Raw genomic sequence first — 23,704 nt, 5'->3', positions numbered from 1 at the left:
TATATAATTTCTTATAGCTAAAATTGGATTGGATATTGTGCAAATAATAACAACAACTTTCATTTCAATAGTTAATGTGTGTTTATATGGTACTAATTACTTTTTTTTTTTTCCTCTGGGAGCTGGGCACATTATCCACCAAAATAGGAAACGAACTTTCTATGCCATATTTTCTAGTTAATAGGAATTTTATGCTTTATCTGCTATGCTAGAAGTAATTTTCCTTTCATTCTCCATCTATCTACACTGTCCATAGAAGACAAAATTTTTTGAGAGGCATGTACCTTGAGTGTCAGTGCTGGGTTTTTTTTTTTTTTTTTCAAATGTTGCCCTTCTGCTTTTTTTTTTCCCTTAGTAAAACATAGTGAAAATGTGAGTAAACTGTGTAATGAAAAGTACATCTGCTTAAAACTAAATGAGATAAAACCAAAAAAGAAGAAAAAAAAAAAATAAATTTCACATTATCTCCTTACTGCAGAAAAAAAAAAGTTTTTTTTTTTAAAGTCCCTGAAACTTGAGAACTGGAGCTCCCTTCATACATACTGGGATTTCTTTAGGTGAGTTTTCAACACAAGCATGCACTTAGTATTTGTAGTTAGGACATTTTAAATAAGAAATTGCAACCTAAGAAAGAAAACATTCTCATTTCCAAAATCCACTGAGCCTTTGTGTAGCAGTAGTCATTCCAAGGTACCATGCAGCAAAAATTTATCCTCATTATTAGGAACAAAAGGAGCTTATACTCCTCAGTAACATGGCTACTGTGATGCTGATGGTGATATACTTGGAGTGTTCTGTGCACTCATGCATCTCACAACTACAGGCAGCAGTCTGAAAAGTCTGTCTACTACCAGAATTTCTAGGCTCTGAGAAAAACCAACAAAATTAAGAATGAAAGGAGGGAAGACAGAGCAACTGGCATTTTTTCACATCACTGAAACAATATTTTAGCTGTAGCATCTCTGTGTTCTGTGATTTACCCTGATAACTCTGGATTTGCTTCTGTGTCTTTACATAAGTAGGGTGTTAATTCCATTGTGATTATAGAGCAGAGATCCACCCCTAGGCCTGGTTATGACAGGACCACAGAGAAAAATTAACACTTCTAGCCCTGAGGAGAAATTGCAAAGATTGGGAGTGTTTTCTTTTGATGTGCTGAAGAATCTGAGGAGGGGATGAAGGAGATTTCAAGGCAGCACATGACTTTTAGTACAGCTTTCAGCAAATTTAACCTATCTGCAATTTCAGGCTTCAAAATTTCATTGTCAGTGTTTAGAACATGAACTCTTCATGTTCTTCCATGGTCATATTAACATATATAAAGTGAACATTGACATAGAAGTCATCTGTGATTCAAGCACAAGTTACAGACAAAAATCTATTGTAAGAGGATTGTATACGTAAGGGGATTGTATTTTTGTAGCTCTGACCTTCTCACACTTGCAGTGAGCAAGTGTATAAATGTCTGGAAAATTTAAGAATTTATTTTTAATATGGAATTTGGGACTATTTAAAAGATGTTATAGGTGATTAACATTGAGAAAAATGACAAGAAAATTTATGCACTATTGAGTACATCTAACAATCAAATAGGCAAACAAATCCAATGACAACGTTAATGGGAACTCATCTTTCATTGATAAGACTTTGCATTGACTGCCTTTGATGACTACAGTGAAACTGTTTAATAGCATCAGGAATGTGTTTATTTACAAGATGTTTTATAGACCTAACACAAGGAATTTAACTGCTGGATGAATTTTAGGTAACATTAAAATTATTTTGAATCCCTCTCACTCTAAAAAATCTCCTGATGGCCATTCTACTTCATTGTTGTTGTTGTTGTTGTTGTTTTTGTTGTTGTTTTTGTTGTTGTAGGGTAAGTTGTTTTCTTACCCTAACTATCAGCTCTGTCCAAAGGTAAATTAAATACTTCCTAATCAGTACATTGTTAACTATTTATTAGCTGCCATTTTATTCTTTATATTTTTCTTTTTCTTCTTTTATAGTCTGGGTTATTTAGAAAAGGAAGCTTATAGTGTCTGGGTCATCTTTTCCTTTTTTTCTCCTGTTAGTCCTCTCATAATAATTTTTTAAGCGTAATCATCAACTTGGAAACAGAAACTGTAGTTTTCGAAATACATGTTTATCTTAGTGAACAACTTTGAAAAATTAACTACTTAATTAGAATTTGACAGAGAGAAAAGATGTTTTCAAGAGGTGCTGCACATAAGTATTGTCAGGCTAACCTCTGTATACATGCTGGCATGTCAGTTGGTTTGTCTATTTGGCCTATTCACCATATACTGTGGCTATTATCTGGTAGCATGTTATAGGAGACATGGATTTACTGTAAAATATGAGAAAACTTTGGGGCAAAGAAAAGAAAAATGTAAAGGCAGTGTTGAGAGACAGAAGTCGATGACAATACAAGTTTCATTAGGCTGATGGCTCAAAGAGCAATCTATACTCTTTATTTTTAGTTCTTACTAGATATAGCCAAATGATTGTAATTTCCTCAATAAGAAAATTATGTAAGTTCATAAAAGACACAGAAGAAAGCAAGGTGGATCATAAACATTTTTCTGCAGAGAGAGGACTGAGTGTCTTCCACAGAGAACACCTCAGATGTTGTGTAGAGTGCTCAGGATTTAAACAAAAAAGTGTCTGAGACATTGAATCTTAACCTTTATGCAAGCAATATGTGGACCTTAACACTCATTTTGTTCATATATCTCAGGACTGAATCTTGTGGGCTTTGAACACCTGATTCAAATTAGTCATTAGCCAAAAGGGGGAAGATATGCCTGTCTTTCCCCTTGGGCTTCCACCTCTTCCTTGGAGCAATGGGTGACCTGCATGGATAGTTTTCTGTTGATGCACAAAGTAGTGTGAATTGCTTTGTTTCCCTGCAGTGACCAGGAGAGTGCCTAATGTTTAGAGAAATAAGTTTGCATTAATGTGACTTAATTCTGCCTTCTGACTGATTTATATTAAATGGAGCTTGGCTATATTAAAGAAACTTTTTAGAAAGTCATCCCATGTAAGTTTGCATGCAGTGCCTTTGTAATAACACCATATGATTTATGAAGTATCACTATTATTCTGTGGTGTTAATATGTTGTTTGTAGGAGTACTACTGTGTAAAAACAGCTCCAGTCACATGGTATTCTGTGGGGAACAAAACTATTATAATTCCTTCTTAGCTTTGCTAGAATTATCCTTGGGTCATTTCTTATCCTTGGGACATTTTGCACTTTTATAAAACTTTATCTCAGAAGAAATACCAGGAGGCATTCAGAAGATATAATTATTTAAACCTGGAGTAGTAGAAATGGAAAAAAGTGAAAAGAAAGAAGTTCTAGATTCTGTACTTCAGGAGCAACAAGACAAAATTCTGTTCTAAAGTGTTGCAAATGATAGTAGAGAAGAGAGATGTGCATGAGTATTAGTGCAGAATGAGTAGCATTCTTCATTTTCCTTTTCTGAAATTACACCAGAAAGAATACTCATTTCACTCCATGAGGATGGAAGAGATGAGGTCTCTGAACAGATTATAAGACTTGTGTTCTCTCTTATGTGCTGTCAGATTTTTATATAGTTAAATCTTAACTCCAGGTGGGTTAAGAAGCTATATACTACTGAGTACCATCGCTGTGAAATAGTATTGATGAAAAGCAAGCTGTGAAGGGACTTTTTTACTTTACAGTATGACACTGCACTATATCAGAGACATATGGTGAAGACTTCCCCAAAATGGGGAAAATCGAAAGTATACTCAAGCTTGGACAAATTTTTGACTAAAGCTGATGGTCCTCTTCTGTTTCAGAAGTGAATCAAAATTTTATAGTGACAGTGAATTGAGACTTCTCAGAATTGCAACTTGTTCAGAGCCAAGAGGGGCTTTTTACTCTCAGTAAATTTTATTGCCTTCAAGTATTTTAAATGTGAGCTGTTTGAGTATCCTGTGTCTTCAGCAAAAATCAGGCTACTGTCTATTAGTCTCAACCACTTTACCTGGTCAATTTTTTCAAGTGAATATCTTCCCATGGAGAATTTTTTTCCAACAAATTTATATTTTCTAATAAAAATCTATGTTGCATTTTCTGATTCTTGCTAGAACAGTGTTTCCAGTCAGCTTCATTCCATATGATTGTTATTCTCTCAGGATCCTTAGCATCAAAATGCTTACTACTGCATTTTAAACTCGTCTGTGACCCTGAAGTGTACTGAAAAGTAAAGAAAGCAACTGAGATGACTTTTGCTGTATTTTGTGATTTTATCACATGCAGGAAAACTTGCAGTGTGACTTTAAAATCTGAAGATTTTAAAACCTCTCTAGTAGAAAACTGTATTTTCCTTATCTGCTCACCAGGATTATTTAATCCTTAATAATTTAGTTAATTTCCTTTGATTTTATAAAATATTTGATAAAAGCATAAAACAATGTAATGATTTTTAAAATATTCTTTATGAGAATGCCTATGAAAAAAGAGTTGATTTTTGGACAGAGTTTGGTTATTCCTTCATGTTGCTGAGTGCAGTATATATCTTCATTACAAGTTCAGTTTTGATTTTGTGGAATCACTTATCATATGTTACGTAGACCTGATGCATAAGGTTTCTAGCAAACAAAGCATGAGGACAACTATAGTACAGCAAAATATTTTTTTACATGACAGCTTGACTTTCCCTAATGAAATATTCAACTTTACTATTCAAGATGTGCTTGAGCCTTTTTAAATAACACATTTTATTCTTCCTTACCTTTTTAGTTCTCTTTTTAGATCAGTTTCTTATACTCTTTTTTTATATTGAGAATTTGCTAATTTTATTAATGATTACTCTAAAGTTGACCTCTTATTCATAGAATTGTTCACAGGGTTATCATACCATGTATGGGGGAACATGACAAAAAAGGATTAGCAATACCTTGCAGACAATTTACAACTATTTTACTTTGGTTTTAATCTTTAGGTATTATTCATCTTTACGTACCTTTGGCATGTTGCTCACTTGAAAGCAGCATAAAAAACACTATTATTCAGAGATTGGATTTGCCTCATGAATATATCAACTATTAAAATTTGGTGAAATATGATGTTTCCTCCTTTCTGGTTTAAAGAAGAATCTATGAGTATTTGTCAAGTAGTGTCAAAAAAGGTTGACTTAATAATGAGGAGAAGACCCCAATGGGCACAAGAATAATTTAGATATTACTGGGGGATTGGGGGTTTTTTAATACTAAAATATCAGGTTTTTTTTTTTTTTTTTTTTTTTTTTTTTTTTTTTTTTACTTTTTTTTTTTTTTTTTTTTTTTTTTACTTTTGTTACCTCACAAAGATACAGCAGATACAGCAGCATTTGATAGCCAAACAAAAAGTGGTGGAATTCTGGACTCAATAATAGAACATGTGAAAAGATTTTAGATCTTCTCGGTAGTGACAGAAGCACTGGATTTTTTTAAAGTGCCTTTGATATGCCCATGAGTCCATTTTTATCATTTTAGTCTAATATTTTGATTTCAGAATGATGATTTAATTAGGATGAACTTTTGATCAAAATTTGAATGCTATTTTGGAAAAGAAAGTGAACTGAATTTGCAGTAGGAGTATATGCAGTGGTGGATGCACCCTCCTTTTGGACAGGAGGGTGGATGCACTCTCTTGTATCTCACACAAGAGGTTTTTCAGGGAGAATTTTGGCAACTCACTGACTTTTCTTCTTGAACTGGACTAGATGAGCAATGACACCTTCCCCCAAATTTGTGCCCATTTCATAGAAACAATGATCTCCATGAAAAATTTGATCACTGCTTCTTGAAGGGATCTTTATGTTCTATATATTTAAAATTGCATTTATCCTCAGCAACTATTTAATGATCAGTGGTTTGTGCTTTGTCCATGTTAACTGTTGACATTAATGTGGTCTAGATGTTGCTTGGCAGTTTTCCTTTTGATCCCTCAGAAATGTTCTACTTAAAAAGGAAACTGAATCTGATTGCAATTGAAACATCTAAATATACAGTTTAAATTGGAGTTTTGTACAGAGAAATTTTATTAATGTTTCCTCCTCTCTATGAACAGATTATTTGACTCCTCTCCAGATCATCAGCTCATTCTGAAGCTAGTCTTCTTTCAAAGAGATCCATAAGCATCCTGCTTTGTTACACATAACTTCTTAGTTTTTCGAGTTGTTTTTCATTCCATATAATTCTTATAGATATGATGTTTACAAACTATTAAATTCTCACATAGCAGGAATACAAAACGTATTTCAAAATTCATCCACTGTTTGTAAGAGTGTGAGTTAGATATGTTGGCCTAGGTGGATTCAGATAGAAGCATGACTTTCTGTCGCAACTTCCGGAATCACATAATAATGGATTTCATTATTGTTCTACCAGAGAGGTAAAAAGAAGTAAATACAGAATAATAAAACTACCTGCCAAAGCTTTTCACATTAAGCAACCTTTGACTGACTAAGCATAAAGGTGTAGGTATTTGAAAATTGTGAATCTGAGAAAGAGAGAATTTTCTTTTCTCTGTTATTGGAACAAATGAAAGGATAGTAGAAAGGAAAGAAAGTTTTTGGAGGGAAGAAAAAGGAAATGTTAGGCCAGAACACCTTATTTCCCCCAAAAGTTCCACTATCTATTTTTTCAACTATAAGGATGGGTGAGAGTCACAGCGATAAAGCAGATTTTCTGGAGGAATGAGAAGGAAATAATTTCTTTTTTACCCTGCTACATTTCCATTTTATTTTTCAGAAAGTAGAGCAGTATTAGGAAAAGCAATAAGGGAGCTCCACAACAACATCTTACTTTTTCCATTACAGAGAAGAATGCACATGTCCTTTGCTCTTTATGCTTCCCTGTTTGAAGACAAGCTATGTGTATTTTATTAAAACATTCTTGAAAAAAGCTGTCAATAACAGCTCTTTTCACCTCATGTACTTTCCTTTGTTTTCTCTTCTTCAGAATTACATGCATTGCTATATATTTTGTACTCAGAACACAGTTCATGTCAGTATTTCATAAATGTAGTTGTGTAACAGCTTGGAATTCACAGTTTATAAACCATTTAGATATGTATACTAACATAGGGATAGAGAGTTATATGCCTGATGATAGATGTTATCAGACCTATTCATAAAAAAACCATTTTTTCAGTTTAGCCTCAGATTTTGTTGATGTTTATCCTTGAAAGTCTGTGTGAGCACCAGCATTAAAGTAAATTTAGTTTTTAATGTTATTTGAGTTCATTTTATGAGACATTATATAAGATGAATTATGCATTATTTTATGCATACCTGCAATGGTGTCTTTTAGAGTTTAGATTTCATTTTATTTCATTTCATAGTTTTATTTAACACTTGAATTGTCACGGCCTTGGGGTGTTCTACTGTTTTTGACTTCAGCTTAGGGTCTATAGACCTTCTATTTTCCTCCCATTTCTTCACATGCCTGTAACAGCTTTTCTGCTTTGTTTTTACATCTGTTCTTCAGGGAAACTACTTTTTCAACAAGATTGGTTCAGAATAGTTCAACAATAGTATCAGAAAAGTAAACAGTGAGTTTGTTTAGATGACTATTTTCTAATGTTGCTCTTATTCTAGGGGGAATGTAGAAATTATAGTCTTTTTACACATTCCAGTCCTAATCACTAGTGTTTTTTTTAAGAACTACCATGCTTAAGGGAATTCATCTTGCTTACAATATTTCCTGATCTCAAGAAACACTTGCCAAATCCCTTATGAGTACTTTTTTTTTTTTAACTTAGTGTAGCAATTCAGGCTATTTGAGGCCCAGAATTTACACCTGACTGAATGAATGCCAAATTGGAAGTTTATGGACTATATTAGGAAGCTATGTAAAATAAGGCTCTAGTGGAAAAGCAGTAAAGAACACACACATCCTTGCTGTACTTTACACTGGAAAAATGTATTTATTTAGGTACTGAAGAGGAAAAACCCTATTGTTCAGTACAAGACCTCTGGGTTTTATTTTGTTTTGAAAACTGCTTACCTTATTTAGCTTTCTCATGTTCTTAGAAAAATCGAAGTTGAACTATTTTCTGCATGATCACTGAATGCTTAAATCTAGTCCACACAGAACCCTTGAATAACACAAACCAAAGTGGAGAGTTCAATTGAAGTCTAGAACAGATAAATGTTTGAAATAACAGCAGGTTAAAATATGAATGGTTGATGTTTTGGTCTTCAATTATTTCCCCTTTCTTATGTTTAAGTTATTGGCAAAGAAATGCTATGTCTTATGGATATTCTTACCATTGGAAAACATTTCCAGTATCTTGGTATTGAAAACAAGTCATCGTGGACATGCAAATTAATTACCACATTTGAAATCATAACACAGACATGACTTTTTTTCCAAATGCTTTGGCTGAATCAAGTAAACAAATAAAACCTGAAGATTTACTTTTTTTTTAGCTGTGTTTTGTGTGTTTCCTTAGATGCAAGCTTAGGAACCAAAATCACATGCTTTTCATGTTGATTATTGATTAATTTTTTTCTTGTCTTTGTGTCTTCCATCAAACATAAGTTCATGACTGGAGAACTGGCTTCCCATGGGTTGGACAGGTACATTCTTCACTGGGTAAGAAACTGTCTGGATGGCCAGGCCTGGAGAGTGATGGTGAATGGAACTGCATCCAGTTAGTGGGTTGGTCACTGGTGGGGTTCCCCAAAGCTCAGTATTTGGCTCAGACCTGTTTAGTATCTTTATTGATGATCTGGACGAGAGCCTTGAGTGCACTCTCAGCCAGTTTGCAGGTGACACCAAAGTGGATGCGAGTGTTGATCTGCTGGAGGGCAGAGGCCAATTGTATGGGCCAAGACTCAAAAAGGCCAAGGGCTGGGTCCTGTGCTTGTGTCGCAACAGCCCTGTGCAGTGCTACAGGCTTGTGGCAGAATGGCTGTAAAAATGCCCAGCAAAGGACCCGGGGGTGCTGGTTGACCACCAGCTAAACATAAGCCAGTGTGTGCCCAGGTGGCCAAAGAAGGCCAATGGCATCTTGGCTTGTATCAAGAATAGTGTAGCCAGCAGAACCAGACCAATGATCATCCCACTGGGCTCAGAACTGGTGAGGTCACACCTCAAATCCTGTGTTTAGTTTTGAGCCCCTCACTACAAGAAAGACTTTGAGGTTCTGCAGTGTGTCCAGAAAAGGGCAATGGAGCACAAGTCTGATGAGAATTGGCTGAGGGAGTTGGGGTTGTTCAGCCTGGAGAAAAGGAGGTTCAGAGGGGATCTTATCGCTCTCTACAACTACCTGAAAAAATGTTGTAAGTGGGGATTGGTTTCTTCCAAGTAAAAAGCAATAGGGAAAGAGGGAAAGGCTTCAAGTTGCATTGATGTGTGTGTGCGTTAAATTGGATATTAGGAAAAGTTACTTCACTGAAAGAGCAGTCATTGGAACGAGCTGTCCAGCGAAGTAGTAGACTCACCATACCTGAAAGTGTTCAAAAAACGTAGATGTGGCACTGGAGGATGTGGTTTATTGTTGAAGATGGCACTGCAGGGTTAACAGTTGGACACAATGATCCTAAAGGTCTTTTCTAACCTTCATGATTCAATGGTTCTATGGAAAATTGATTTTTAAAAGCATTACACTGTCTGTTTTTTCGAAGCTGGTGATTATCCCTCTAGAAGTCTAAATTGGACTGAAGATTGTTCTTCTCTCTCATGTATTGGAATAAAGAAAATAAACTGAAGTTAGCCAGAATTATCTTAAATATGAATTCAGATGTGAGAATAGGAGTATGGCCATTGCTGTTGACCATTAGATTCTAAAACTGAAAATTGGGAAAAAAAAGTAATACTTAATTCATCTGCTGTTCCTTTTGGTGTGTTTTGTCTTTTAAGGTGTCTGTTGGATATTGCTATGAGATTGCACATTATTTTAAAATAAAAGTCACTAAATAATCCCTGAGAAATTTTCAAGAAAGATGTTTCCTTTTTGTTAAAACACAATATTAATAGATAATGATGTTAGAAAAATAAATAAATAAATAAATAAATAAATAAATCTAATCATTAAATAATAAATAAATAAATATTAAACACTTTTCGTCAGTTGTTTTGGTATACATTTATTCAGTATGACGGCATGACCTTTTTACAGTACTCAAGTTAAGCAAATGCTAAAATAAAATGGCAAATTGTCCACTTAGAAGGCGAAAAAAAGGAAGTGAAACAAACCAAAACCCAGACCTTGAAAGTCTAGAGTTTAATCATTAGCGCTTGGAATGCTTTGTGTTAGCTGCAGGAATTTCACGGTACTGACACAGCTTCAGATGGTGCACTTATCACTTTGCTAAATCATTTGCACATTTTTATCTGGTTCAGCTGGCATCACTGCCTTGGAAATCTTCAGTTTCTCTTTTATCATATCACACAGGTATCAAGTTACAGGAAAGTGTGCCTTGTTCTGAAAAAACAGTTTGACTTGATTGTGATGCAGAATCCATGGAACTCTTTTGGTTTTTTTTCATTGCTGAGTGAATTTGTGGTGCTCTTGTGGTGTCCTTGTGAGTGGAATATTACTGTCGAGACTTCTGTCTATTCAAAAAAGTTCTTCAAGAAGGGAAATGTGGGAAGGAAGGTCATATAATTCTTGTGGGGGTGAGAAAAGGAAGAGAGAGGAAGATAGAAGTTCAGTACCTGCACATTGGACATGCCCAGACAAAATCACTCCAATAAAGTTATGTTGAAAAAAAATAGGCCATATACTCATGAATATTGTTTAAACTGTCTATTAAATTCAGGAGGAAAATTAAAAATTACTATAAAGGAAATACGTAGCATTTTTTCAAGGTACTGGGCTTTCCGCCTACTTTTCAAAAAAAGTGCAAGCGCTCCAGAAAGCTTTACAAATGCATTATCCATCATTTTTCTGTTTTCTAAAAGTTGTAGTGCTAACAGAATTCTGTGAAATTCGTTTATAAATACATGTGTAGCAATGCTGTTAAAATGTCTTTTAGCTTTAGTTGAACATTCAAAAAGTGATCCAGGTTAAATTCTGTATGAACTAAAGAATAGGTTTAAAGACTCAACAAAAAGTTTGGCTTAGCCAGTATGACTGGAAGTATTATTTGAGCAGTATGACTGCTCAAATTCTTCAGAAATAGCTATGGCAATTAATGGATTAAACTGCTTTAAAAGTCATTCTTGTTTCTACTTGTACTTTTTTTCCCCCTAGACTGTAATACTGTGCTACTTCATGTGCATACAAAGTGAAGTCAGTAAGATAAGTGCTGCCATGACTAAAAAAATGGATTATATGAAAGTTAACTTACAATGTAGTATTGAAAAGAAAATCATACATTTATAATTCAGTCATGCTTCTGCATAAGGATACATTTATAATGTCAAGAGGTAAGTGTTTTATGGTAAACAAAGCCAGTTATCTGGGTCATTCCAGCAACTTTGAACTAATGAGTCAATTCACACAGATCTCATATAGGTTTGTTTGACAGTTTCCAAAATGCTGTAAAGGCAGCCTTTAAGAACAGAGGAAAATCTATTGTGAATTATAATTTCAGTCATTCAACTAAACTGTGTATGAGTTAAACAATTGTAAAAATTTAGTTGCAAAGCCATTGCTACTTTCAAAGGATTTGTAATGAAATATTTATTTTTTCTTCAAGAAATAATTTAAGGTCGCCAAGCATAAACAGGCTTTGGTGACCTGAAATGACTTTCAATTCAGTTAAATAAATAAAAAAAAAAAAAAATAGTAGCTCAAAATAGTTATTCCCATGGCAAAGCTTATTTCTCTAGTTATAAAGAGTAAATTTGTATCTGTGTATCTCATTTCATAGATTTCTTGAAATTACCTAAGAAAGTATGATGTGCAGCAAACTCTTTAGCTTTATTAATGGGCATGAAAGTTAGTCTTGCATTTAGAAACTCCATATGCAACAAATATTATAACAGGATTTTCATTTTCATTAATTTGAAATATTTCTGCACTTCAGTAGCTAAACCACTGAAACAACAGACAGGGCTTGGTAGCTGTGGTGACCAGAGGTTTCAGTTTAACTTTCTGCCATTTTCTGGTGGGAAGAAATGCAACAGATGAGCTACGTGTGGAAGTTATGCATCACTAGAAATGTTCTTGTAGACAGCACTCCATTGAATAGTAGTTTAAAATTATCTTTTAAGTTTTTAGAACAATTAGTTCTGTAGCTTGTATTTCTAAAATGCATAAGGCTTATCTATTACTATAGCCCTAGATTAATTCTTATGTAGAATGCTGGTGGGTTTTATCAAATTTTAATATTATCTGTGAAAAAAAGTTGCATTTTTTTCTATGTTTAGAAGGGCAATTTGTCACTAGACAGAAGTTATATCAACTAATACATAAAACATGACTGCTGAAATATCTGACTAGAATTTTTCTTTCTGTTGAAAGCTAAATACTTTCTCATTCGTAAAGATATATATGGTTTTCTCATAAGATTGATTTTCCATGAAGTAGGCGATAGAACTGTTTGTGTTTTGACTTCGGTTTGCTTTTACATATTTATTAGAAGAGAATAATCGATTTGATAGCAGACTATTTCTATAAAGACTACTGGATATAAAATTGAAACTGTGTTACTCAGGTTTAGCAGGAAAACTATACTTTTTTCTCTTTTATTCCCTAGGAATTATATATCACAGAAAATATCTTTAGTCTAAGCACAGAAAAATTTTTTCAGTAGTCACATTGCTTGACTGAATTATCTCACTCGGGCATTATTTTCTGTGAAAGTAATCACTTGCACTTTTATTTGAGTAGACATCTCTGGTTTTTCAGGTATTTTTTAATAGATATACATAGATGTAGAAGTAATTTTAAATGGATAGTTCATGTAGTCTATTCTCGTATGTCAAGATAAAGATTTTTGATACTTTACTTTTCCGTATATTTTTTTCTTTTTATAGATCAATATCCTCTTCTTAAAGAGGTCTGGAAAAGCATTCTGCCTTTTTGTGTTAATATTGCCTAGCTTTCAGTGTGATTTTTCGTGTTTATAGATATTTTGGGCTAATATATTTGGGCTAATTCTAATATATTTAGAAAAAACCCACAACTTTGCTGAATATATGGAGCGGAAGGGATCAGTCCTGCCCTGAAAAAAAAAAATATATAAGAGGTGTGTACACAGTGCAGAGGGGTCCGCACATCACATTTAGCTTACTTAAAATGGCAAAATTAAGTCAGGAAAGTTCAAGCATAATTAAGATTATTTTCTTCTAGCAAAGTCCAGAGGGAAATATTATTTATAGAAACATTATTTTTAAAACTCCCTCTTATCTTTAAAATATTTATTTTATTTGCAGGTTGTTTTTTTTGGGGTTTTGGGGGGCTTTTGGCGATTTTTTGGTCTGTTGTCTGTTGTTGTTTTGGTTTTTTTTTTTTTTTTTTTTTTTTTCCTTTCAGAAATCCACGCATGGGTCATTGGTGTCAAAGTTTGTTAACTAAGTGTCTCTGAGAGCTATACTCATATATACAAGTGTGTAGTGCTTGGCTCATTTTTCTGAAGTGCTCGTAAAGATTGTATCTCACCTTAATAATCTTTAACTTTCATGTATTTATGTTTCACACATGTAAAGGACATGGAAATTGTTAGTATCTTACTGCTTTTGTAGAAGAAATTGAATGAGAAATTCCATATAACAAAATTATTGTGATATTCTTCTAAATATATTTTTTTTCTAAAATGTGTCAATGATTAACAGTTTGGATTACAGCACACACACCCACATGCCCTTTGCTGGATTATTAATGCCTGGAAAATCTCTCAAAGCTCCCACAGTGTTCCTGTACTGGGTCTTTCTGTCATGAAAGCAGCCCACATAATACTCGTATTGGTGACCACAACAGTTCTGAGTTTAACACTGGAAATTGTTGAATAACATAAAGGCCTTTTCTATTTCCACTCTGCCTCTCTGAAAGCAGGAAGCTGGGAGAAGATATGGCTGGTGGAGCTGGCCCAAACTGGCCAAAGGGGCATCCCACTCCATAAAACATTCTGCTCCAGGATAACAGCTGGGCAAAAGGAGGAGGATGGAGTGGGAGGAGGTGAATATTGGTGGTTAAGACACGGCCCTGTTACTTCTGCTGTTTTCCAGAAGATGGCTGGGCATCTGCCTGCCAGCAGAAATTAATGAATTAATTCCTTATTGAATTCCTTCTGTATTCCTGTGACAGTGAGCAAGCAAGCGATCGGGTGGTCAGTATGTGGTATACAGGGCTAACCCACCACAGTTTCTTAGTAACAACTGCAGAAAAATGGACAATGTAAAATGCACTAGGAGCAAATGTTTCACATAAGTAAAACTGAAAATACTTGACATTTCATTTTTAGTTCTCCTTGAACAGAAATGATGCTGCAGTTTAACCATATGGTTTAAATGGTGCTCAATGTGTGTGCTACGTTTTCTAGTACAGGTCCCTGGGGAAGGTAGCAGAAAGACATCACAGATTTATCTGTAAGAAAGGCTTTGAAGTTAAAAACTCCAACAAAACAGTGTTGTTTCAATGTCTAACACAGGAATTGAGTAATATCTGGAATATGATATGCTGTTTTTTACCATGGATAATTGAATTACTTATTTCACGACAGCTACTTGATCAGGGATGAGTTAAATTTTCTCCTTATAATGTTGTTTCATACAGAAGCATATTTAATCCCAGGGAAAGCCATATATAGCTATCAAGGAAACAATAGTTTTTTACTATACTATTAGCTCAAAAAGGACAAATGTGTTCTTCATGTGAAACGTTTGCTAAAGTGGAACAGAATATTATTGTGTGATGTGGCAGTTAAACCTTGCTTCTTGAAACCAAATCCTAATTTTAACTGAGTAAAAGTAAATTCTCATCAAGAATTTACTCAAACTTTTGATTGTTTTGATCATTGTTGCTAAAACTAGTCAGTTTGGCCTGTGAATAACAAAAAAAAAATTAGATTGTTTTGTCTGACTGAGAATTAAGCTAGCCCTTTGTGCTTTTCTAAAGCCTTATTTCAAATAAGCATTAAAATGTGTGAAAGGTTGTTTAGACTATGACCTTTTCAAAACTGCTGTCACTATGATGCACATTTCCTGCTCTTCATGACATTGGGTGATGTGTTTGGCAGAATAGAGGATTGCCTGCTGTGCTGCAATTGAAAAGCAATCAACCATTTGAATAAAGGTCCATGTATCTGTAATGAGGCAAACGTGTAATTTGTTTCCTGCTTTGTGTTAAAGAAACTCTTTTTGCCACTGGTTTGATGTTAAATGAATTATAAACATTTTTTAAAATAAAGATGATATGTGAGAAAGACAAAACAGCTAATGCTAATCAGAGCTAAGGATTTAATTGAGAGTAATGAATTGCTGGCTTTAAACTGCTCAGAGACATCAACCTGTATTTACACTTACAGCCAGCAGTGCTCTTAAGCCAAATCTATTCAGCTGTTTGTGTCAGACCTGTGTGCATTTTCCATTCCCCTCATGTAAGGCAAGTAGCATGTCTGGAGCCCACAGGTCTTTTTATAAATTTAAATGGTCAATGTAAATTTAACTGGTCAAATGTAAGGAGGGTGATTAAAGAAGGAGATTTTTACAAGGTTTAATATTGTGCCCAAGAATCACCTCGTAGCAGTGAGAGAGAATTGGGCAACTCCTTCTTGTTTCCCATGAGCATAAGAACTGTCCTTGCTAGGAGAGTAATGTCACCTGAGGGAGCTGGCAGGTGAGGTGGCACACAGGACCTTGCTGTGTGGGCCCTGGGCACAGGGCCAGAGCACTGCTCAGCACCACTGGGATGGTGAAATTGAATTTGCTACAGGCAGAAATCTGAGCAGGCACCTCACTGGAGGAAAGGCGCTGTAGTGGAGTTGTCACAGGCATTTGCTCTAATATCAAACAGGTGTTTCCTAGCTCTATTATTGAGCAAGAAAGTTTACAGAGGCAGGAACACATAGAAAGCCTTTGTAATTGCAGAAGGCAAGGGTCAGGCAGCTGCTGAGCCCCCTGATGTGGGCACCTGGAGTGGAGCAAGCCTACAAAGAGGTTGCAACAAGGACGAGAGAAGAGCAGTGCGGCTCTCCATTGCTTCTCCCGGCTCCGGGCAGCTCTGGCACCTGGAGTGGCACCGCTTCCCTCCGGAGACCGGGTTTGCTGCTTGTTCCCGGCCGCTGCGTGCTCCGGGAGGGTGGGCTGGCCGGGCTTTCCACCGCTGTGCACAAGGGACATTGATAAAGAGACAAAGAACGTCCAATTCACCCACGAGGGAGGCGGGAAGACTTTAATGGCCACGGTGAGCTGTAGTGGAGAAACCGCAACCCGCGCTTCCAGCGCCCGCGTGGAGGAAATGGCGCCGAGACTGGGGAGGCGCGGGGTTTTATCAGGGGCGGGCCGAGGGGAGCAGGAGCCCCCCTGCCCAATGGGGACAGGCGCCGTGGCGATGATGTGGACCACGGCGCCCAACGGGGACGTGGCAGGGGTGGACCCGGGGCTCCGGGGCAAACGGGGTCGTGAGATCGGGGTGACAGACACCAAATGCTCTGGACGGGACGGGGAGTGGTTACAGGAGTGGCAGGCTGAAGCTCCAATGGCAGGCAGCCTGGAGCAAGCCACCGCGGGACGGGGGAAACATGGGGCGTGCACGGGGGTACACAGCACTCGGCTAGCTAACATAGATCAGAACCCCTAATCTGAACCTAAACCCGGGATGCAACAGAGCAGGTGAAGGATGTGGAAAGGGGGAAAAGTTTCTTCCTAATAAGCAAAAGAGATTTTTGTGTAGTTCTACTTGTATTGTAACTTCTCCTCATTTTCTTATGTGGTGTTTTTGTTCTTGGTCTTCAATTTCATTCAAGTAAAGGAGGTATGATTTAATTTTCTCTTTTCTGAGGAAACTAAAATCTGTGAATTTTGCTGAAGGTGGCTTCTAAGTTCTGGCAAGAAAAACAAATTCATATGATCAAAGATGCTAACCTGACTGTTTCTGGCTGACAGATGCACTTTTATGGGAGGTTTCAATATTTCAGGTTAATAGCTAGGCAATTCAGCATTTACAGATCTCCCTGATATTACTTGGTATTATTTTGTTTCTCACTGTAGTTTTACATAATATTTCCTTTAGCATAATAATTATTAATATTAAAATAATAATTATTTCCTTTCCTTTCTTTTAGGCCCATTCTCCTAATTTTTTCCAACTTACCTTTATAGGGCAATAAGAAAGTCATTTTACTTGAATATAGACACCCCGTTCTCCTAAGTGTATTTGGGCTTGACTTTTAAGGTTGAAAAGATCCTGTACAGTCATACTGTCTGCATCAATTTCTGTTAGTTGGTCCTCACTGATAAATACAGAGTCCACCAGAAGATCTCAGTCATGTTCTATGGAGGTGTAAATCTTTACAGGATTTCCTGTGCCCCTGCTGGAAGGAAGGAGGAAAGGGAGATGTGTGTCTGAGGGCAGAGGGGGAAGGCAGGGAAGAAGGAAGGAAAGGAGAGTACAAGACCCAGCTAAAAATTTATTTTGTACACGGGCAGAATAAACTTTTGTATAAAGCACTCGAGCTTACTTGGCTGGTGCTGAGAGAAAACTATGTCACAGCAAGATAATGGTGAGCCATGTGTATGATTTTCTTTCACTCCTGCAGGTAGGAGCAGGGCTGAGGGGTGTGAGCTCCATGGGGCTGTTTCTGAGGCCCATGGACTGCAGCTCTTCATCTTGCATGGCTGTGGAGCTTTTGTTTGTCCTTGCTTTCCACCCTCCCATCTTTGAACCACTAGTTCTCCTCAGTTTGTTAAGATATGCGTTGTTATGTAGTGGAAATTCATTACTATAATCATTATATTGACAGATTTTTGAACAATTTTTTTATTTACTCTCAAATAATTCACCCTTTTCTTTAAATTTTGTCGTCTGCCCAAAATATTCCTAACAAAAAAAAAAATCTAAATTTCTGAATAATTTAATTTACCAAGAGTTCTGGATAATGAGTAGTGCAGATTTAGTGTCATGTTGAGTCAATGTAATTACAAGCTGTTCTGGATAGTGAAATAAAAATTGTTAAAGAACTGTTGCTAAAATGCTACAGTTGAAAAATAGAAAAAGTCTAGAGCTTTAATATTTATGAGCAGATTCTCACAGGTCATACTGGGGTCTTGCTCAGTGTTAACGCCCTACCAGTCTTAATGGTAGGTGGTGATAAATTTTATTTGCTACTAAAACCTGAGACTACACTGAACATTTACTAAAATAAGGATTACAGTCTTGGTTGGGCCTTTCATAGATAGTGTATTAAGCAAAGATACAGCTGTAGAGGTGAAATTCTAATTTACAGAATTGTTTTAAATAGAAGAGGGAGGAATGGGACCACAGGTCTTTTGACCCCAGAAATTACCATTAGTTATTTGCACACAAAATATTGGTGCATTGTCTTGAAAAGTAGCTACCACTTTGTTTTCCATGACACGTGGGTGATGCAGCAAGTTAGGAATGAAGCCATGAATGTAAATTATGTTGTTAGGGAAGTAAGAAAACAGTTCGAGTTTATGAGAGAATGCTCAGCACACAGAAAGTCTGTGTGTGTCGTTCCAGCTCAGGGCCAACTGTAGAAGGTGGTGATTCATACTCTCATGAATTTCCGAAGTTCCACTGTGTAATGTTTCTCTAAACTGATTAGATAGAAGGATAAAATATCTGTGTGTGTTTCTGTCAGTCTTTTGCATGCTAAAACATCAGCTTAATTCCCAGATGTAAATGAATCAAACTGTGACCTACAACTTGCTCAGCTATGGATTCTGTTGAAGTAGCCTTTTAATAGGCAACCTGTATGAGGAATCCCAAGTGAAAACTTGAAACTGTATTTATTAATTTTTTTTTAAAGTTAAAACTATTTTATTTTCTCTACTGTCTAAAAATAAAAACTTCTGCCCTTCTATTTGGTATCTATTTAGAGTTTTAAATTTCAAGAGGATCTGAAAAATCTATCTGACTGCTTTAATTCTTTTGAGTGTAATACATTTTTAGTGATAGTTCTTAAAGTGAGGGTTTTTTTTTTTAACTTAAGGCTGTGATAATTTGAATGTTTCTTGACTTACTTTCAGATGGAACAAAGTATTTTTGTTTCCTGTAATACTTTAGATCCTCTCAAAATGTGTAAATATAATACTTATTTTTGATGAAAATTCAGAGTACATAGCTCATATGGGTATACACTTCCCTGTTTTTGTGTTGTGGCATTTGACAAATGTAGACTTGACTATCATCACATAAGCAATAACAATTGCTGGGAAAGTATTTGCATTCATGGCTAGATGATTTGTCATCCCAAATTACTGGCTTTCAGTCTCTTAATACTGAATATGCTTTGCTGCTTACCTTCTCAACTAAATTACTGAATTATATCTAAATATGGCATCCTAAGTTGTTCTCAGACTAATTTACTTTCTAAAACGTGTCCTTAGATAGAACAGCCTTCTGAAATACTCAGTGTTTGTGAGGATGATGGTCTCCTGGATGGGTTCTGCACCCTAAGCAGTTTTATCCCAGGAGATTTAGCTACACTGACATTCAAGAAACCCAACCAAACAACAGAAAAAATCCCCTAAAAAACCCCAACAAACTGAAAAAAACCTCATCCGTGTTCAAGGTATCAAAAGTATACCTTTGATAATAATATATCCAGGAATGAAAAATAATGGTGTCCATTTCCTAACAGTGACTGAAATAGTCAGGCATTCATGAATGGGCTGCATGTCACAGCCCACATTGCTTTAAAATGTGGTTTCTTCTTTGTTAATTGCAAGATTCCTGTAGCTTAGTAGCAGTTCCATTCCAAGGTTAAAATTATGGAAGTACCCTTTTTGGAAAGAAAAAAATAAAATGAAGGATATGCCAAATATAGTGATTTTTGCAATTTGGACTTGAGCAGTGAAAAGCAGCAGAAGTTGGTTTTACTTAAGCTAGGTTTTGGTTGTTCATTTGTTTTTTTAACTTATCTCTAAAACCATTTCTTGGTATTTCTCAGTACCTCTTTAGATTGATTGATTTGTTTACATTTTCATAATTGGGTGCATTTTTAGTTCAAATTTATGGTTGTGAGCATTTAGTCACCTGTTTTGGAATTGCATGGATTTAATTTATTTCTTTGCTGTGAGTGATCTGGTAATCTGGTAACCACAGTTTGGTGGACTGCTTCAGAGTACACTTCTACCAGTTTTTTCTTAAATATGTACTGTAAACACTGTATAGCTGCTCCTTCTCAGTGCAGAACAGTGCCTGTTAAACATGCTAAAACTTATGGCTATAACTTAACGCTGACTTAAGGCTTTAGATTGTATCTAGAGAAAGAAACCTGCTTCTCTTGAGGTCAGTGGGAATTTTACCACAGACTTCAATTGAAGGAGTTGCATATGCAGTGATGTATGCAAATTTATGTATTGTTTTGGAGTAGTTAATGGTGTAAAATGAATATATATATAAAACATTTCATAATAAATACAGTTTTTCATTAAGGCAGAAAAGTTGCTTTTTTATTGCTGTACATAATTGGTATATGTTGACAAATACCAATATTATAAATATAAATATATATAATGTAAATTATTCTCCCTTATCTGAAAGAAGGTGTTTTGCATTCAGGCATCAGATTCAATTACAGTACTAAGATGAAGTCCCAAGAGAAGTCTTAAATGAGTTCTATTTTCATAACATACAGCACAGTACATTTTTGATTCACCACACACCTCTCAATAATTCAGAGCAGTTGTCAGATGGAGTTTTAAGATCGTTATCTTCAGTTCAGAAAGCATAAATAATAATGGTTTATGTACTTTGTCCTCAAACTGTAACAATTCCATCACTTCTAAGTTCTTATATTCTCTAATGTGAGTACATGACCTGTGCTGTAAAGCACTCTTGGGTATTCCAAAGCTTTATTTGAGCTTAGCTTTAGTATAAGAAAATAGGGAAATTTGGTTTATGTTAATTTCTGTCAGTTGATGTCTGTTGCTCACATGTAGTGGTGATAAATTGTCACGAGGAGGAATACTTTCAAAAACTTAAGGGAAAATTTTAATGTTGAATTGAGTTTTCCTGTTTCAAGTAATTTTGTTGCATGAGCAGATAAACCCGCCATTGGTCTGGTCTTTACATGTGTATAAACATCACTGTGGCTTAATTATATCATCCATACAACACCTGAGGTGAATATGTAGTCCTCTCGACTTTGTGATGAAATTGTTATCAAGTAATATAGTGAAAGCATGTCATTAGAGCCAAATTTCATGGTTGTGTGCTTTATGTAGTACATTTGTCTATAAAATTTGTGCTGTGTGAGAAAGCAAGAAAATCAAAGCATGGTTGTCTAATAGACCCATAGGCTTCAGAAGAAAAAGTGGTGAGATTTTATATCTTCACTTCAGTAAGTGAAGAACATAAATTCTCAGTGGCTTGAAGAAATGTGCATCAAGGTATTGTATTGACATGTTAACATTTTGCTATGGAAAATAAATCTAGTACAACCAAATTACTACTATGCATTTTGGTTTGCTTCTTCATGCTATTTTTATATGAGTTAGCCAAGGATGGATTCAGCTAGGATGTGAGGATAAGGAAAGTATTGCAAGGAATTAGACTAACAGGTCTTTGTTCTGGACATTAGGAGTACAAAGCGAGAGAATAAAATTAAGTAACTGTGAAGGGCAGTGTCGATTCCCACATTTGAAGACATTTTAGTATTTTTATACATATTTAATGACACATTTATGTTACCAGAAAGCCTATTTATTGATTATTGCAATTGACAATTCTGCTTTCATATTCACATAGTTTTCACATCATACACTTTCTCTTGCCAAGAAGCCATAGTTAGTTCTATGGCAGTCAAAATGGAAACTGGGGATATAGTAAGGAAATATTACTGTGCACTGAACTTCCCCTTTCACCAAGAGATCTGCTACTGACAACAGTGCTTATCTTACATGGTGGCAGCAGCGCAGAAAGGATAGAAAGCAGACAGATGGCTTTGGTAGCCTAATGTAGACAATCCATTTCCTTATTTTAGGAGTGGAAGGAACTGAAAGTTGTGGCCAGCAGAAACTCCTTTATTTCTACTGCAGCAGTCTTAAAGCTCTGTTTGCCATCCAAATCACAATTTTCATCATTGAAATGCTACTTAGAGGTTCATGTGACTCCTTCTAGCCACCATTTACTTGATGTATCAGTCCTGCTCTTCCATGCTCTTTTTCCTAAAATGTACTTGTAATGCCACCACAGAGGTTTTGTCATTTTTTTGTTTTTAAATTCTCCATATTGATTCAGAGCCCTGATTCAGCTCTAGTTATTCTCATGGATCAGTCTCAATGTGTGAATGTCTATTTTATTTGCCTGTCAGAATTCATGGAGCTTCTGGAAGATGCTATTAATCACATGGTTTAGATTCAGGTAGACCTGCAAGAAGCACAGAGTTAGATTCAATCCTTATGGGTCCCTTTCAGTTTGAGACATCCTATGGTCTGAATTCTGTAGAATGCATTGTTCTATAGCATGCAACAGTATAGCAATTTTAAGGTGACAAACTTCAGTATACATTTAAAAAGTAATGATTTACTATTAATTTTTTAATGAAGAGTAACTCTTGTTACTAGATCTTGCTCTAAATTACAGTTAGCCTATGACAATGATTAAAAGTATAAAAGTCATGATAAAGAGACTAAATTTTTTAGCATCAGGCTGACCTATGTTTAATATTGGTCAAGGATGTAACAAAAGACATAGCCTCACTTCATTTACTCAAATCAATCCTTTTTGTGTCTTGCATGGAATTAAGCAAAATGTAATTATTAAATAAAAACTTTTTTTTTTTTTCATTTTCTAAGGGTATTTTGGTCAGGATGGCCATTTTGGATCATGTGAAAACAAGTACTGTGGTCTGGGCAGACACTGCGTTGTGAATAGGAAGACTGGCCAAGCTGAGTGTCTGTGCATGGAGCACTGCAAGCCACATTACAAACCTGTATGTGGGTCTGATGGAGAATTCTATGAAAACCACTGTGAAGTGCACAGAGCTGCCTGCCTGAAAAAGCAAAAGATCACTATTGTACACAATGAAGATTGTTTCTTTAAAGGTAAGCATGGCTGAACAATATCTGGAATATTGCTATCGGGTATGTGTTTTCAAGCTGTTCAATTAAATCTCTATAGCGTCTGCACAGAGTGTACAGTGAATAAATGACTTGAAATATTAATACAGTAAGTATTGCACTCCAGAGATACCTTATGGATTTTTTTTCCTATTGTTTACACTCAATGCTCTAGGCATTTAACCTGAATAAACCGGTTCTCTCTTAGAAACTAATCTACGGCAGCTTGCCTTACAAATGTGGTTGCTGACATCATTCATCTAAATACACTTATATCCCAAAGCCTTAAGGATGTTAATCTTTGTTGCAGGAAAAACAGAATTTAGGATTTCAGAGTTTTGGAAGGTTGCAGGACCTGTGCTCATATTTGGTGTTGAAGTTGATAGAGCAGCAGCTTATTCATGGATAAATTGGTCTTTCTTGCTTTGAATTTGGATAATGAAAAGTATACTTGTGTACTTATCAAAGCATGCAAGATTAGTTACTTTCTAATCTTTTCAATGCTGAGATGCCAGCCTGAATTCTGAGAGCTACACCTTC

The 23,704-nt window shown here is 35.7% G+C and overlaps 1 protein-coding gene across 1 annotated transcript in view; it reads left to right on the top strand.

Moving 5' to 3' along the window:
* FSTL5 (follistatin like 5) overlaps positions 1-23,704 on the top strand; it is a 273,043-nt gene that overhangs the window by 63,632 nt on the left and 185,707 nt on the right. The window contains exon 4 of the mRNA XM_053941595.1: positions 22,901-23,149. Within this exon, the coding sequence (XP_053797570.1) occupies positions 22,901-23,149 (249 nt within the window). The remainder of the gene's footprint in view (positions 1-22,900; positions 23,150-23,704) is intronic.

This window comes from Vidua chalybeata, chromosome 4 (genome assembly GCF_026979565.1).
Source record: "Vidua chalybeata isolate OUT-0048 chromosome 4, bVidCha1 merged haplotype, whole genome shotgun sequence".
NCBI classification, from domain to species: domain Eukaryota; kingdom Metazoa; phylum Chordata; class Aves; order Passeriformes; family Viduidae; genus Vidua; species Vidua chalybeata.
This window is presented reverse-complemented; position numbering and strand designations above follow the sequence as displayed.